Source organism: Phocoena sinus, chromosome 9 (assembly GCF_008692025.1).
Source record: "Phocoena sinus isolate mPhoSin1 chromosome 9, mPhoSin1.pri, whole genome shotgun sequence".
NCBI lineage: Eukaryota > Metazoa > Chordata > Mammalia > Artiodactyla > Phocoenidae > Phocoena > Phocoena sinus.
In genome coordinates, this window is record NC_045771.1 from 88,615,563 (window position 1) to 88,634,378 (window position 18,816).

Here is an 18,816-nt window from a genome sequence, read left to right on the forward strand (position 1 = left end):
CTTTACAGTCATTATTTCATTTTCTTCACAGAAATCGTAGGCGGATATATATCCATTTTATAAACAAGGAAACTGAGGCTTAGAGTGGTTAAATTACTTGCCTAGCTCACACATCTGCTGTTAGAGAGAGATAGGCTCCAATGCTCATGTTTTTCACTTTTAAGTGCAATTGCCTGTTATTGTATATTTTTGTACTACTTTGTACTTTTGTACTACTTTTGTACTATTTTGTATTCAAGCTACTACTTGAAATCTAGTAGCTCTCCCCCAGTTATTCATGGTTTAAAAGTAAAGGCTCGTTTTCTTGGAGAATTCAAACCACTGTTACCTCGTTATTTCCATATTTTGGTATTTTTTTCCCATAAGATATGAGCTCGCAGTCTGCATCATCTGTGAAATAGGAATTAACCTGAGTAGATATTCTCAAGCTTACTTGTAAAAATTAAAAGTAAATATAAGAATTGCTATTTGAAGAAACACTTCTCTTCAGTATTTCAGGTATAACCTGAGCGGGACAACATTGACTGTTTCTCTTGTTTATATGGTTATCTCTGTCTGCTTTGTTCCGAGTTGTACTGTATCATTGCTGAAAATATTTCGAGTAGATATTTCACATATAGTACATATAGCAGGTGTTAAACAGTGAATTTAGATTAGAAGAATTGATATGGAAGCTGAATATGTTTTTGTTACTATGGTAAGTTTGTTTAAAAATAAGTATTCAAGTATATGACAAGAATATTTAAAAATATTCAAGTATATTTCTCTTCTGATTGTCTGTGCTAGGGATCATTAACTCATGGGAGAAAACTGGAGAAATAAACTCCCTCCATATACATGTATTTATGTAGTATGGAAAATGACAACCACTATAAAACAATTGACTTTATTACAAATAAAATAGATTTTTTAAAAAATATATAAACAATAGAGTAGAATTGGTTCAAATTCTGGTTTTCTTTCTTAAACTGAGCAACTTTGGTTATGTTATTTAACCTTAGTTGCTTTTGAATTTCTCGGTGGTACAATGGAGATCCCTATCTCAGAGTTGTGAGGATTAAATAGACCATCCATGTAAAAGCTTAGTCCACAGTAAGTCTCAATAGTTGTTAGTTTATTGTTAAAGCATTTACTGAACCAAGAAGACTTAATTTTGGAGAGTGCTGTAAGAAATTGTTTTATCTTTCAAAATGAATAATATTTGTTGGTTCTTCACTAAGCAGTATGCCTTAGTAATCATTCTTTTGGCATCCTAAATTCATTCCCTAAGGAAGATTATGATTCAGAAACTTTTCTTTTGATCATAGTCTCATAACTTAATTCCAGAAAAATAAAATAGAGACCCCTTGAGCAAATTCCAATTGGTATTGATATTTCAATAAAGAATGCTTTCTTCATGTATTTTACTTACCTTTGTTATAGGTTGACTGTTGCTGGGGATATGAAGATGATTCTTAACTTTTGGTTCCCTTTTCTTTTAAATAGGGTTTGTGGATGCACTTAGATGTTTGCAATGAGCACTGTGGCTGGCATGCCCCAGTGTTTTGGATACCAATGCATAGGACTCCATAGTAATCGAATTTACCAGAGGCGAACGTCATGAGCATAGTGATCCCATTGGGGGTTGATACAGCAGAAACGTCATACTTGGAAATGGCTGCAGGCTCAGAGTAAGTATTTAAATTAAAGGTATTTTGGATAGGGAAGGGCAAAATATTTCATGTAATTATTTTAGCACAACCAAGCAGTGCTTGATTTGCATTTATATTTTTTCTCATTTTAGACTCTTGGCTAAAATAAAATGTCAGAAGTTTAAAGGCAAAAATTCCTTTAACTAAAATTACTTTGTAAATAACTTTTGAGCCAAAATGCTCTATCTTTTTCGGATTTTTTTTGTCTTTTCCATTTGCTAATTGTTGACATCAAGAGTCAAGGTAGCAGGTTATTGTTTTTTTAAATTGTAAGACCTTTCATGTTTATATTGGAAAATTAATTTGGTTTTAAATTTGAATCTTTAAAAAATTGTAATATCCATTTAAACACAATAATTGCTTCATTTTTTAAAAAGTTGAGTTGAAAAAATTCAGGCCATTTTTAAATAAGAAAAAGGGAGTATTTCCTTCTAGATGTGTACTTTGCCACTTTTTGCTTTTATGGGAGCCATTTCTGAGGGATTCAGTGAAAGGTTCTTCCTCGCCTCTAACTCTTTGGTCTTGGCAGTTGTGTGGATAGATTTCATTTTATTTTGATCTTGAAAGACCACTACATTAACACTAAGTTATTGCTGTGAAAATTGATTGTTTTTGGAAATTGCAAGGGGTTCATGTGACAGTGATGGAATCTAAAGGATGGAAAGATGCATACGTTTGCTCTCAGATTCAATATGTAGTTGTATTGTGCTAAATGGGACGCTCATTGACCAGAAAGCTGAATTCAAGTTAAAAAAAAAAACAAATTTATTTATTTTTGAGCTCCTAAAACTGGTATGTAGAAAGGACAAAAATTGCAGTTAATATTCTCCTTTTGCTGGCATTTCAAATGGTCTAGAAGTGTTTTCACCACTCCCACTTCTGCCATTGAGAAAGACTCAGGGATGCTCTCTAGTATTCCTATAATATGCTACACAGTCCATTTAACTATATGATTATTAAAATACAGTTTTTAAAAGCCATGTTTTTACACTATGCGTTAAGTTATTTTTGTTGTAAAGTAATAGATTCCCAAACATGGCACTCTTATGACAGTTGATTGACATTCATTCTGCCCAGGTAGTGACACTACTCAGGAAGGAAAGAACCTGGAAGCAGGGCTTGACAGGCAAGAGGTTCCCAGGCTAAAGTACTAGTTTTTCTTAATGTATAGCATCTGATAGATGCAAATCTATATCTGATGATAGTTATAGGCATTTATTGGTAATAATCAAAGATTCTTTGCTTCCTAAAAATATTCACCTTGACAGTCTTTTTTTAAATTGGCCTCTTAAGCACTGAATATAAGATATAGTTTATGAAATATTATTTATATACCAGATAGGAATTAGTCTAGTATACAATGTGAGATACACCTTTGCCTTGTTTGCATGTTTAGTATGTGTACTGTAAGGCAATTCACAAACAGAATGAAAGCTGCATATTAATTATACAGTTAAAAGAGAATGAATAATATATTGAAAGAGGGCAGTGTAGGGGATTGCTTTCTGCCTGTGTTCTTTATTAAATGCATTTATAGAGCATGTATGGAAAAAGTATGATTTATATTGTGGGGCCAAATCTTTCCTAATACAAATGTGGCCATTTTTATTGTGAGAAAATGATCAATTTGTAGGTAATTACAGAATGACTTTTTTTTTTTTTTTTTTTTTTGCGGTACACGGGCCTCTCACTTTTGTGGCCTCTTCCGTTGCGGAGCACAGGCTCCGGACGCGCGGGCTCAGCGGCCCTGGCTCATGGGCCCCCCCGCTCAGCGGCATGTGGGATCTTCCCGGACCGGGGCACGAACCCGTGTCCCCTGCATCGGCAGGCGGACTCTCAACCACTGCGCCACCAGGGAAGCCCCAGAATGACTATTTTTTAAAGAACGTTTCCGTTTTAGGAAATTAGTTTTTTTCTATTCCACATACAAGTATATGTTCTTTGGGCATAGTATCCTCTATTCAGTGGACACAGAAAGGATAACTGGTACCAGTTTCTATTATGCGACAACTATCAGAATTTTTGTGTTTTAATTTTCAAACTTAAAAATTTTTCTCTCTGTGTATATATAAATATATAAAACCTGGAAGCTTAAAAAGATCCTTAAATCATATCACCCCATCACCCATTCCCACAGATACATAAAGCTTTTGGAACTGTTTTCATAAGAAATGTTGATATAATTAACAAGTTGCCTCCTTTTTATTTCAAATACATAATCAGAAGATACTATAGTTGTGTTGATGCAGGATCCTGTGAAGCTACATAATTATTTCAAAATGTTTTTTAAAAAGAGAATTACATTTTATTACACTCATGTGGCTATATAATGTTATTATATGTTATATTTTTTTAAATATTGTACTGCTAAATTATAATATATCATTAATAAACTAATATAAAGTTTAGGAGGTACTTGATGATTGCTTATTGAGTGAATTAGTGTACTAGACCAAATTTATACTCACTTCTGAGGCTGTAAAGGGGAATTTATTTGATCACTTAATGTTCATCTAGTCTGAGTTCATCTAGATAGAGTTCATGCTATCTGTAGCATTTTATAGATAGGAAATTGAAGGTCTGGTTCAGGATCTATGAAGAATGGGTTTGCTAAGCTCTAGTCTGGTATTTTCATACTCAGTAACGTTTGCTCTTGGGTTATTGTGTCTCTATAAAGTAAGACTTCAAGTCCAGCTTCCTTGTTACATATTTCTTTTCCTCTCATTACTAAGTTTTAAAAAATCTTGGGTTTGTTTTACCTTTCCTGCGGAGTTAGGGATCTTGTAGTTTGCTTTTTTCTGTTCCTGCCAAGAGTTGGTTTTACACATCCAGTGCCTCTCAGTTCAAACTAGCCGCATTTCAGGTGTTCAGTAGCACATGTCTAGAGGCTGCTGTATTGGATAGAGAAGTTCTAGACCAAATAACAAAGTACAGGCTCTCAGAAGAGAAAAGAACAATGAAGCCTAGGCTAGTTATAAAAATTCTAACTGAGATCATAATGATCTGTTTCTTTCTGAATAAGAAAGATAAAGATGTAAGTATGAGGTGTAGGTATTATTTTTAAATTATAGGTGAGGAAACTGAAGTCACAGAGCAGTTAAGTGGCAGAGGCAGAACTTATTGATGTGTTGATTTTAGGCTTATTTCTATTATAGCTCCTTTTTTAATACTGTTACAAAAAGTGATTTATATAACAACTGATTTATTTTGATATATGGTTCATGTAAGTAGTAGCTTTAGTTTTAGGAGTAGTAAATTCAGTATAATATATGACTGCATGTAACAAAGGTATTCTCATCAGGTCTCTGCTCAAAGATAAGAAATATGAAAGAAAACCTAGACTCCATTACCACTAGATAGATAAGAAAGTGAGCCAGAGTTCGGCCATTTATTAGAATTGTGTGTTTTTTATCCTAATTGGTAGAAATTGACCTATTCTGTTGCTGCTTACCTATTTTACATCTGACATTCCATCTGAATTACTAAATTGGTTAAAGAAGCAAAGATGAGAAACCCTTCTGGAGCTGGGAAGTGGGAAGAGGTATAAATGGGGAGTGTTAAATGTACTCTTGCCTAGCCTTTTTTTTTTTTTTTTTTTTTTTTTTATGCGTTACGCGGGCCTCTCACTGTTGTGGCCTCTCCCGTTGCGGAGGACAGGCTCCGGACGCGCAGGCTCAGCGGCCATGGCTCACGGGCCCAGCCGCTCCGCGGCATGTGGGATCCTCCCAGACCGGGGCACGAACCCGTGTCCCCTGCATCGGCAGGCGGACTCTCAACCACTGCGCCACCAGGGAAGCCCCTTGCCTAGCCTTTTTAAAAAAGAAGAGCCAAATTACTTTTTCCTCTCAGAGACTGGGAACATGATTGCTAACATTGTATTCCTTTTAACATTATTATTACTACCAAATGTTCCGTTAGAAGTCTTTATAATGAGCTTTTATATAATTATGTGTATTTTTGGATGAGGTAGACAAATTAGTAAATGTGACATATCTAAGTTATAGGTGAATTATTTTGAAGGAGGACTTTTAGTACTATGCCTGGCAATACAGTAAATGCCTCTTTGTTGACTTGAGAGTACTAAAGAGAGATATCTGGGTTTTCAGTTTTGTTTTGCCACTAACATACTTAATTACGGTAGACTTACTTATGGTAGACTTAAACCACTTAATTATGGTAGGCTTTTGTGTCTTCATTTGAAAAACAGGGTTTGGATTGAAGTATTAATGTGACTCTTTTTGACTCCAAATTTCTGAGATTCAGTACATTTTTACTATCTATATTTTGTTTATAGTATTTGATACTAAGTTATTTCAGTGTCACTAGAGCCACCTGCTGACAGAATTGATTAATTTGTTGAAGTGTTTGGTTGCCTTTAGTCTGAATTTCTGTAATTGAAGATACTAAAATGTTTTGTGTATAATGAAATGTTTTCAGTAGCTTTTTACTTGTTCATGTTCCACTAGTACTTAACATTTCTGCTTATGATTTCTTTACACTTAATCTACTATCAAAAAGCTAATACTTTCTGCTGCTCTTAAAGTGTTGATTTGCTTATCCTAATTTGGAAGTGCTTTCATTTAAATGTGATTTTGTTTTAATATTCAAAAGCCTATTTTAAATTACTGTCTTAGCATTGTTTAGAACGGTTCTTAGAATGACATTGAATTTCTCATTTGCTTTATACTTAATAATAAACACATTTTTTCTCTAATTTTTTTCCCACTTGTGATACTGATTACAGAGCTCACTGCGTTCATAGAGTTGTCTGTAACGTAGTGTGTAATACTTCTTCATAACCCCAGCAAAAAGTTGGGCAGGTATTATTCCCATTTTGCAAAAGAAATGCAGCTCAGGGAGATAACAGACTTAATTAACTAAGGCCATAGTTAATAAAAAAAGCCATAGTTAATAAAAAATAAGAGAGTTAAACCCAAGGCTGCTTGGCTCCAGATCCATTTTGCCACATAGATCCAAAGAGCTACGTTTTGTTAACAGTTGAGTTAAATGAAGTAAAATGCCACATGTGATAAACTGAGGGCAATTGTCACACCAAACCTTTCCATTTAAAAACATTTCTTGTATACTATTGTAGTTTGTGTAATTTTAATGTATCTTTAAAAAATAATAGGTTATAACAAGGACGATAGACATGTTTTGATCACAGATCTGAAGGAGCATACTTGAGAACTCATGGAGATCTTTCACATTCATTACTATAACAATTAGGGAGCTAGTCTATCCATGTGCAGTTACTGATACCCAAGTGTCCGTTATTGAATGTTTTAAACATTAAAAGGAAAATTAGAGGTTTCACCTAAAACAGTGGTATAAGCTTCTCATTAAAATCCAACTATATTTTGTAGGTTTATACAGGGAAGAAATTAAATTTTTGATGAGGAAGAAGGAAGTCATAAAAGTCCAATTTCAGGAGGAATCAGAGCTAATTTTGATCAATCATGAGTAAAGTGTAAAGATCTTGAAAAGGTGAGAAGGGATGAGAACCAGAGGGCAAGTGGAAGAATAGGACTGTAATAAAAAGAGTGACATTTTTCCATTTTACAAGAGAAAAACAGAATTTGAATATAAATACAAGATTTTAGATAATGGAGTTGTGTTCCCAGTACCTAAAACAGTAGCTGGTATATAATAAACCCTCAATAAATATTTACTGATAAATTAATAAGAAATTCCTGTTGAGTTCTTGTTACATTTTCAAAGAAAGTTATACCACTGAACTAGTAGTACTTGCTTAAGCCATTGAAACTAGAGAAAAAGGGTACTCTTTATTACAGTCAGTTCTTTCCCAGAATTTGCTCTCTCTAAACAAGCAGTTGGCAAACAAGGATCCCTGAGCCAAATCCAGCCTGCTGCCTGACTTTTGAGTATAAAGTTTTATTAAAACTCAGTCATGGGGCTTCTCTGATGGCGCAGTGCTTAAGAATCCACCGGCCAGTGCAGGGGACACGGGTTCGATCCGTCGTCCAGGAAGATCCCACATGCCGCAGAGCAGCTAAGCCCGTGTGCCACAACTACTGAGCCTGCACTCTAGAGCCCGCGAACCACAACAACTGAAGCCAGCGAGCCACAACTACTGAAGCCTGTGTGCCTGGAGGCTCTGCTCCGCCACAAGAGAAGCCACCACAATGAGAAGCCTGTGCACAGCAACAAAGACCCAGTGCAGTCATACAAACAAACAAAACTCAGTCATGGACTTCCCTGGTGGCGCAGTGCTTAAGAATCTGCATAAATTAATTAATTAATTAAAAAAAAAACTCAGTCACGGACTTCCCTGGTGGTGCAGTGGTTAAGAATCTGCCTGCCAATGCAGGGGACACGAGTTTGAGCCCTGGTCTTGGAAGATCCCACATGCTGTGGAGCAACTAAGCCCACGTGCCACAACTACTTAGCCTGTGCTCTAGAGCCCACAGGCCACATCTACTGAGCCCACGCACCACAACTACTGAAGTCCGCATGCCTAGAGCCTGTGCTGTGCAACAAGAGAAGCCACTGCTATGAGAGGCCCGCACAATGCAATGAAGAGTAGCCCCCACTCACTGCAACTAGAGAAAGCCTGCACGCAACAAAGACCCATTGCAGCCAAAAATAAAAAATAAATAAGTTTATTTTTAAAAGTCATGCCCAATTATTTAAATATGTTTTCTGGCTTTCCAGGTACAATAGAGCTGAGTAGTTGCAACAGAAACCGTGTTGTTCCAAGCCTTAAATATATTTAATCTCTGGTCCTTTACAGAAGAGGTTTGCTGGCCCCAGCTCTAAATTTAATTTTAAATTCCAAAATCTGGGACGTGAGAAAGGATTTTCTACAACAAACATGTACTTTATAGTCATGACACATCTAAATTAAGAGGTCTAGTAATGTGGAGAGCTATTTGGGTGGAGCTAATGAGATAGAATTAGGTTAAGGCTGATTTGGAAGTCATGAACACTTAGGAAATGGTGAAAGCTACAGTACTAGTGGCTGGAAACCTCCAGTACAGTTTACAAAGTGTAGACACCTAGAAAACAAAAATATTTAAGAAACAGGAGAAGAAACATTTAAAAAGGAGATTAAGGCATGAAAAGAAAACCAGATGGAAAACAGTTCGGTGGTTTCTCAAAACGTTAAACATAGAATTACCTTATGACCCAGGAATTCTACTCCTAAGTATATACCCAAAAGAACTGAAATCAAGGGCTCAAAACAGGTACTTGAATACCAATATTCACAACAGCATTACTCATAATAGCCAAAAGGTGGAAACATCACAAATGTCTATCAACAGATGAACGGATAAACAAAATGTGGTACATCTATACAGTGGAATATTATTCAGCCATAAAAAGGAATAGAATTCTGAAACATGCTACAAATGGATGAACCCTGAAAACATTAAGTAAACCAGACACAAAAGGATAAATATTTTATAATTCCATTTATATAAAGTGTCTAGAATGGGCAAATAGAGACAGGCGGTAAAATAGAGGTTACCAGGTGCTTGGGCCTGGAGGAGGTAAGAGGTTTAATGAGTACAAAGTGTCTGGGAGGATGAAAAAGTTTGGAAGCAGACAGTAGTAAGTCATGAATCATATGGCTTGAAGGTCTCTTGGTTAACCCCAAAGCTTATTATACACAAATGATTGTGCTCATATCTTAGCTAATTCTATTTCATTTGTTTAGGAGAGGTAGAACTAAAGGTACAAATTTTTTACAGCCTCTTTGTGGTAGATAGATACACGGGACTATAGAACTGAACAAAATGTCCCTTATATGTAAAAAAAAAAAAAAAAGTCTTTAAACAGCTAGTCTGATTTCAATGAGTTGGATGCTGTAGTTCTTTAAAGTAACAGTTCTGGTTAGTGCCTATTTCAGGAAGGTGGCAAATACTAAAAAGGCATTAGGAAACTAGCAGAATTAAAATAGTGACAAGAGGGAAACTGAAATTTACTACATTATTTGAGTGACTGAGTACTCACCATGATAGAATATATTAGGACAGAATGTATCAATAGAAGTAGGAAGGATATAAAGTTCTCCAGTATAAGATTTTTAACCAGTTATGGTATTTTAACTAGGAAATTTTAAATCATATTGTCTTTAACCGAGGAAGGCTTAAATTCCCAGATCATACGGTTAAGAGTAGGAGTTTAAAATGTAATTATATTTTCTCAACTTTAGAGTGTATGTAAAGGTCTCTTTTTGGAAGCTTTTTAGTAATGTGCTGTAGATCAAAAACAGGCCCTTGAAGCTGACTCGAGCTTTGTGTGGCTAAACAGCCAAGTAGAAAGTTTCTTTCAGAATTCAGAACTGTCTTAAATGGAAAAGTCGACTCAAAGAAGTTTGGCATGACATGTAACAACTAGAAATTAAGTGGATGAAAAGATAATTTGATGCGTATTTGGCAAATGACACCAAGTTTAGTAAGGTTTTAAAAACACATTATAAGAAGGAAGCCTGCTAGAGTATTAATGGAAACTTCTTGTTGGTGGTGTAATTGATAGATCCAGGGATTATCAAGAATTAAGTCTTCTTTCAGTAATAAAATATTTTAAAGTCATTTATTTCCACATTGTCATTGAAAGTAGCTAAGTTTCAAATGAATCTAACAGTGGTTAATGTGCCCTGTGTTCTGTACCTAATAAAAAATTAATGTAGGTAAATCATCAAGGTGGGTTGGTCCTGTACTTAGTATTGAAGGAATTCAAGAATAAAATTGCAGAATTCTTAGTTATAATAGCAAGTTGCATAGTTTCATATCCCTTTCTTCAATAAAAAGGTTACCAGTTTGGACCCTGGGCACACTACACTCATGAGGATCACTTGGAAACTAGACGGGGTACATGTGTTTTTCAGTGAAGCAAAGACCTGAGCAAAGGTAACTTACCAGTAAGGAGGAGTTTTGGAGAGGTAGCACTTTTTACATGTTCTCATCAGGTTCAGAACTTCTAAACCTACTGAATCTGGGAGAATTATTCACAGATTGCTCCACCTCACATTTGAAGCCCTCAGCTTTATTTTGCCATGCTGCTGCTCTGATCTTTCCTGTGGGAGAAACAAACCATTAGTGGCTCTGTATAGTTTTTCAGGATAAAGATCATATTCCTTAGCTGGATACCCAAGGTACTTCTTGAACTGTTCCTTGCCTGACTTATCTGCCCTCATCTCTGGCCCCTTCTCTATACCTTTAACTCTTTCTGCTCTGAATTTTAGCAGTTCTTTTTAATCTGTGCTTCCTAAACTACAGTGAATGTAGATTGAGGTGCTTATTACAATATAGATTTGTGAGCCTGATCTTAAAAATGTTTGATTCATTTGGTTAAGTAGAGTTGTAAGAAATTGTAACATGCACTACTGATGATTGTGGTGCTGGTGGTCTGTTGAGCATGCTTAGAGAAACATGCTTAAACACTTCTTGCTGTTGATATCTCTGATTCCCTGTGTGCCTTCTGTCTGGAATATCTTCTCCATCTCTTCCACCTCTATTTCTTGGGCTTGTTAACTTATTCTTTAGAACTTACTTAAACTATTATGAATTATTATGAATGGCCCCTGTGTGTGCCTCTTATAGCACTATTGTAATCATTGATGTACTTGTTTGTCTTCCCCATACATCAGTTTCTTGAGAAGGGCCGCTGTTACTTCTTTATTTTTTGATTTCCAGCATCTCAGTCTCTTCTACTTAGTGTGTGCTCAGATGTTTATTGAATGAGTGAAAACTGTATTATCATAAGTTCCTTGAAGGCAGAGACAGTGTCTTATCTTTATAACTCTCATAGTCCCTGGCAAACATTAGGCCCTCAGTATTTGTTTAATCAGTGCTATTCAAACTGAGGTCTGTGGTTATAATCCCTAGGGAGCTCTGTGAGCTCGCTGAAATTTTAAAATTTTACTATATTAATTTTGAGATAGGTAAAAAGAGTATGTTTAGAATTATTCCGGTTGACTACCACTTAATACCAAATATTGCCATGAGATTTCAAATGCAAGGGCTTGAATTTGAGTTCGATGGTGTTGGTACACAGATCACTTAAAGATCTAATTTAATGTAATCTTTTTCTAAATCCAAATCTACAAAGAAAAATCCCCCTCCTTCTATTATGGGGATTTGTATATTTGATTTTGAGAAACAGCTAAATAAATAAACACTGTCTTGAAGTCTGACTGACCTCTCCATACTCCTTAAAGATTCTACAGGCCATTTTTCCTACCTTTTGCATATGCATGAGATATTGTCTTTCTCCATCATTACTGCTTTTTTTTTTTTTTTTTTTTTTTTTGGTGGTACGCCGGCCTCTCACTGCTGTGGCCCCTCGCGCTGCGGATCACAGGCTCCGGATGCGCAGGCTCAGCGTCCATGGCTCACGGGCCCAGCCGCTCTACGGCACGCGGGACCCTCCCAGACCAGGGCACGAACCCGTGTCCCCTGCATCGGCAGGCGGACTCTCAACCACTGCGCCACCAGAGAAGCGCCATCATTACTGCTTTTTTTTAAATTAAATTTTTTCAGTAGAAGATTTACCTCGTTTAACATTCAAATGTTGAAATTCCTGCATCTTTCAGAAGCATTCTCACATCTAATGAAGCCTCATGATGTCACTCCTTATCTTTCCTGTTACTCAGGTAGATATGTCTTTCTCTTGAACCCTGCAGAATCTAGAGCCTAGAGCGTTGACCTTTTGCAGCTCCTACAAGGAGGTCTTTTTAAGTTCAACTAAACATTCAGACTTACAAGACTGTCGTAGGCCATACTTGGCATTAGTCTACATGGTAAATAGGATAGGAGCCATAGCTTATCAGAGGTTAGCATCACGTGTTCCTCTCTGTGTGTCTATGAAGGAGTATAGTCAGCCATCCAGGAGTTATTGTCTTGGGTTGTCAGGTGACTGGTCAGGGACAAGGACTTAAGATCCACATTGGGCAGATGTGAGGGTGTTCCCTAATTTAGAAGCCCCATGCACCTCAGAAGCCAATATTTCTTGTAACAACCATAGGCAGAACTTCCAGTTTCCCTTCCAGGAGTCACTGCATCTTGGGGAAGTTCACATCTGTGGCATCCTCATCAAGTTATTTATAATTTTCCCAGTCCAGATACAATTAATTTACCAACCAAGGATCGTTTTTATTAATGTACCTAGCGGTATAGCAAATTAACTATCAGGTTTGCAGGGGATCAGAGGCAGAAAGTTGACCAAAGATCAAGGTCTCATGCATAAGAGGAAAGAGTTTTTTTTTAAGCATTTACTCATATCTTTCTTAGGGCATTACCCTATTTTTGCCTTGTATGGGGGTTTTTGTATACCTGTCTCTTTTTGCTAACCCTGCCATTCCTTCCACGATCAGAAACTCTGAGGAGAGGGGTGTGAGTAGGTTTTATATATCTTTCTATCCTGTCTAGAATCTAACAAGTTACTTTACATATTGAACATCATCATAGAGCTATTTGTTGATTTACGGTTTGTGTGCTCCTTTGATTGTAAGGTAAATACACACAAGAAAAACCCAGAAAAATACTGTAAGTGGGATTTATCATAGATTTATAGATCAATAGATTTATCATCTATTTATCATAGATGGAAACAAAGTATAGGAATAAACTTTCTGGATGGAGTGGTCTAAACTGTGGTGTCCTCCTCCAGCATTATTAGGGTTGCTCTGTTTTAATGTCTATATGACTTCTTTGGAATAGGGACTGTATAATGATATCTCCAGATTCATTCTTTCATGTACTGAAAGCTTATGTTAAGGATGATAAGATATAGATTTGAGAGGACTGTGAGTCAGCAGAAAATGGCAAATGCTTCACTATAAGCAGGGACAGAAATATCAATACTAAGATAAGATCATTTCTTGACTTTGTATAGTAAAGTATGTCAGGAGAGTCCAGCAAAGTGATGATCATCATGAGATTATCATCTCTTTGTACAGGATATATTATACTCATGGCTGTCGTACCCTGCCTTTCTGTCTGCCACATATTATTGAAGAAATAAATCGTCACCAGGGCTTAAGGGGCATGTTATGAAGATTGTTCATAAGTTTGAGACCTGTGTATTGGGAAATATGATAGTTCAGTGGAGGTAGGAGTGAACCTACCTGTATGGATAGGTTCTTAGTCACTTAACATTAAAACATAAAAACTAGGGGGTGCCTTTAAGAGTTTAAAGAGAGGAATCAAATAAAATATTCCCATACAAAATTTTTGAATAAAATAGTCACTTCTCTTTAAGGAGCTCACATACTGCTCCTTGGTTTAACATGTTGGATATTCTTTTCTTTTCTTTTCTTTTTTTTTTTGGCTGCGCCCCATGGCATATGGTATCTTAGTTCCTTGACCAGGAATCGAACCTGCATTCCCTGCATTGGAAGCACGGAGTCTTAACCACTGGATTGCCAGGGAAGTCCCAACATGTTGGATATTAGATTGTGTGAAAAATGTATCTAATACATTGTATCAGACTGTGTTAATCTACATAAACCTTACATATGTATACTGTATTAAGTGTTCCACCAAAATTAGCTTCATTTTTTCATTGACATGCTTAAGCCTTAACATACCTCTATATAGCTCTTCTAAAAACCTTTTAAACCAAAAACTTTAGAAATATTCATTTTTTTTTTTTTTTTTTTAATGCGTTACGCGGGCCTCTCACTGTTGTGGCCTCTCCCGTTGCGGAGGACAGGCTCCGGACGCGCAGGCCCAGCGGCCATGGCCCACGGGCCCAGCCGCTCCGCGGCATGTGGGATCCTCCCAGACCGGGGCACGAACCCGTGTCCCCTGCATCGGCAGGCGGACTCTCAACCACTGCGCCACCAGGGAAGCCCAGAAATATTCATTTTAAAACAGTCTAAACATTTAAAAAATCTCTGCTGCCAGTGATAGTGATTCCTTGCTTATTAGCTTTTGTGTTGAAATTAGGAATGTTTTAAGCAGTGATTGGAATTAAAACTAGAACATTAATCTCATTCTGTAGTTATACCATTTTCTATTTCCTATTTTGTTTGTGGTAAATAACCTTTACTATAGTAATTGGTCCTTGCCTCCTGGAGTGTATAATGTCATTAAAAGAGATAAGGAAAGTAAATATGGAAAACTGATGTATGTATATTGCTTTGTGTGTTCACGTTGGATTAGTAATACATATGTGTGTATATATATATATATATATATATATATATATACACACACACACACACAGTGTAGCAATAAAACATTTTCCTGGTTAATGTTCTGAATCACCGACCTAGAATTTTAAAACTTTATTATATCAATATTACATGTTCATGATTACTGATTACATTTCTTGGTATAAAGTTTAGTCTTTTGCTATGTAAAAAACTCAGTGGTATATATGGACTCAACTCTAAGAAAATATGTATTAAAAATCTGCTTTACAAAAGGATAGCAAAGGCACTTATTTCAACCTAATTTAGGGAGTTATGGGACTGTACTTTAAAAATAAACTTTATGGGGCTTCCCTGGTGGCGCAGTGGTTAAGAATCTGCCTGCCAATGAAGGGACCTGTGTTCGATCCCTGGTCCAGGAAGATCCCACATTCTGCGGAGCAGGTAAGCCTGTGCGCCACAACTACTGAGCCTGCACTCTAGAGCCCATGAGCCACAACTACAGAGCCTGCATGCTGCAACTACTGAAGCTCGCATGCCTAGAGCCCGTGCTCTGCAACAAGAGAAGCCACCGCAATGAGAAGCCCGCGCACCGCGACAAAGAGTAGCCCCCACTCGCGGCAAGTAGAGAAAGCCCGGGAGCAGCAGCCAAGACCCAACACAGCCAAAAATAAAAATAAAATAAATAAATTTATAAAATAAATAAAAATAAACTTTATAAGGAGTTTAGCACATATTTAGAGCTCAATAAATATTTACTAAGTGATTTAAATATCAATAAGGTTTTGGTACCTTGCAACTTTAGTGATTTATTTAAAATAGGTCTAGTTAAACTTACACTTAGAACTTTACTGGAATTGAATTATTGTGGAGTTAAGGTTAAAAGCAACTTCAGTCTGAATATTCATAGTTAGAGAGGCATTTCTGAATACATGAGTATGTTACACATTTATAATACATTACAGTTGAGAAAAATACATTTTCACATCCTCTGTGTCATTTGAGTTTCATCCATATTTCTGGAGAGGGTGAAGCAGGTATATTTATCCCCACTTTACAAATAAAAAGCTCAGGTTCAGAAAGGTGCATACTGTACCTGTACCCCTTTAATGGCCAGCATTAGACATGTAAGTCCCAATTTCATGTTCTTCCTACTGGATAAAACTTGTTAATTTTGATGGAGTTTGGGAGAGAAAATAATAAATGCATATGGGAAGATGGTTGACAGCATACGAAAATATTACATGAAAAGAAATAATTTAACAGTACAGCAAATAAGTGCTGTAGGAATCTAGGATTTATAAAATTACGAGTTGAAGCAGTCACAAAAGTGCTCCTTAAGGAGTACCTGAAGTGAGCCTTGAGGACTGTGTTGAAATTAAGAAGTAAGGGTTAAGAGAGATTCCCCAGATAGAGGCTTAGAAATAGATGGCGAGGACGTCTTCCTGAGTTGGGAGGAAGTATACCATTCTTATAGTTACCTATTTTATATAGGACAGTATATGTAAGATAAAAGGCTTGGGGAACTTAAAAAAAAAAACTTTTTAGTAGGGAAATACAAAAATATGTACAGTAGTAGGGAGAATAGTATAATAATCTCAGGTGGCCATTACTCAGCTTCAGCAGTATTCAGAGTTTTGCCAGTCTTGTTTCACGTATCCCATAGTTTTAAAGATTTTTTTTTTTTTGGCGGTACACGGGCCTCTCACTGTAGTGGCCTCTCCTCTTGCGGAGCACAGGCTCCGGATGCGCAGGCTCAGTGGCCATGGCTCACGGGCCCAGCCGCTCCGCGGCATGTGGGATCTTCCCAGACCGGGGCACGAACCCGTGTCCCCTGCATCGGCAGGCAGACGCTCAACCACTGCGCCACCAGCGAAGCCCTAAAGAATTTTGAAGCATATCCTCACATCAGTTTAACTATGTATACTTCAGTATGCACCACTAACAGAGAAGGATTTTTTTTTAAACCACAATACTATTATCTCATATAGCAAAATTAATACTTTCTTAATATAAAATACCCAGTTCATCTTCAGATTTCTTTCACTTGTCTCAAAACTGTCTTTTTGTAATTGTTGTGTTCATATTGGCTCCAGACAAGATCCACCCATTGTATTTGATTGAAATGTCTCTTGAATCATTTTTTTATCTGAAACAACACTTTAAATTGTGTTTTTCCTCATACTGTATAAGAAACTGGATCATTTGGCCTACAGAAGTTTCAGTATTCTGTATTTGGCTCTTTTCTTCCTTTTGGCATCATGTAATATTCCACTTTCCCCATATTTCTGATAAACTGATATTTAGATAAAGAGATATGATTAGCTTCAGATTTGTTTTTTCTTCCCTCTTTCATATTTCTTTTTTCAGCATGAGACTTTTTATGTGGGACTTTATATTTTCTGTTGCATAATATTAGAAGAAGCACAGAAAAGCTTAGTTGTCTAACTTCCAGTGATGTTAAGAATGATCAAGAAGTTCAGGTGTTGTCAGCCTTATCTGTCCATCATCTTTAAATTTTCAAGGTTTTAGCATCCATGGTTATCTGTTGCCGAAATCCATTATCTCTCGAAGGTAGCAGATTGGTAACTTTTCTAATCTGATCATTCCTTCTGCATTTATTAGCTTTTAGAGAATTTCTAAAAGAAGCAATCAGTATTGACTTAGTTAATAAGAGAGCATACTTCTTATTTCAGTTTTAGAGCCAGTTGCTTATTAGAATCTCTTTTTCTGCATTTGAGTTTCTCTACCTATGGGAAACAGAATTCAAAGTTTTGAAAACTATAATTCAGGCCATATTGATCATTTGACCATATCTTATTGCTTATACATTAGGATTACTTTAATTACCTGTTTTTTTTTTTTTTTTTTAACATTTTGGACATTTTGAATTACCAAACTAGAGGATGATTATCCTTTAGGAAGTTTCACATGGATAAAGATCATCTTTTTGACAATGATCAACGTTTCAGTGATTTAAGAACACATACAAAACAATATATGAATACAGATAATCACACTCTCTTTGAAAAGTGACATCACAGTTATGTAAATGAAATCTTATTTGCAGGATGAACACAGCACCATGGTTTATGTTTCGATACATAATTATTTATAGACATAGTATACTAATGTAGTTTCTGTATGGTAAATGTTATACCTGTGTATTAACTCGGCATTTATGTGACAATATAAATTGGCTAAACAGAGCCCTGAAGCAACTATTTACACAGAAACTTACTATTACATATTATCTCTTTAGCCCTGCAGTTAAAAATTTACTAAAGCTTTATGGTAACATTATAGGAGATTTTGAGGAAAACTCCTGTAACCATAATACAGTGATTTTTGTTACCATGAGTTTTTGCTGTGCTGTTGTCCATGTGTAAATATGGTAGGTTGCTCAGATTTAATCATTTTCTATTCATTGGACATTTAAATGATTTCTACTCATATCTAGTTTTATGAATAGTGTTAAAAAGAACATCTCAATTCTTCAGGTCGTTATTTAGTGGGAATTACTTTCTTAGGATAAATTTCCAAAAATGGGGTTACCGGATCTAAAGGATGTTTGACTTTTGGTATTTGTCACAAAGTTGTTTTCAGATTCACTGTGTGTTTTGAGGATGTTTAGCACCATGGGACTTCTTAGGGAACATTTCTAAGGATGTCTGGTGTCCTTTTTTTTGGTTTTTTTTGGCTTTTTTTGTTTTTCTTTTTAATACTATCTTACAGTTTGGAAAAATCCTTAAAATATGTCAACCCTTTTTTTTAACAATTGTTACCTTCTTTTTAAAATTACTTTTATTAAGTAGCAGCATTAGAAATGAGGATCTTGATGAAGTATTTCTGCCTTCTTGCATTGCCAACTTGTTAGTATTTACAACTTTAATTTTTTATTTTTTAATATTAAAGTATAGTTGATTTACAGTGTTGTGCTAATTTCTGCTGTACAGCAAAGTGACTCAGTTATATACATTCTTTTTTATTTTCTTTTCCATT

The 18,816-nt window shown here is 36.1% G+C and overlaps 1 protein-coding gene across 5 annotated transcripts in view; it reads left to right on the plus strand.

Annotated features, from left to right (window-relative positions):
- Positions 1-18,816, plus strand: part of KMT2E (lysine methyltransferase 2E) — a 97,755-nt gene that overhangs the window by 23,512 nt on the left and 55,427 nt on the right. For 4 of the 5 annotated variants that reach the window (XM_032643934.1, XM_032643936.1, XM_032643935.1 and 1 more), the window contains one exon: positions 1,486-1,670. In XM_032643934.1, coding sequence (XP_032499825.1) covers positions 1,600-1,670 — 71 coding nt within the window. In that variant the 5' untranslated portion in view covers positions 1,486-1,599. Of the gene's footprint in view, positions 1-1,485; positions 1,671-12,037; positions 12,043-18,816 lie in introns of those variants that run through there. The other variant, XM_032643939.1, reaches the window with a different exon arrangement.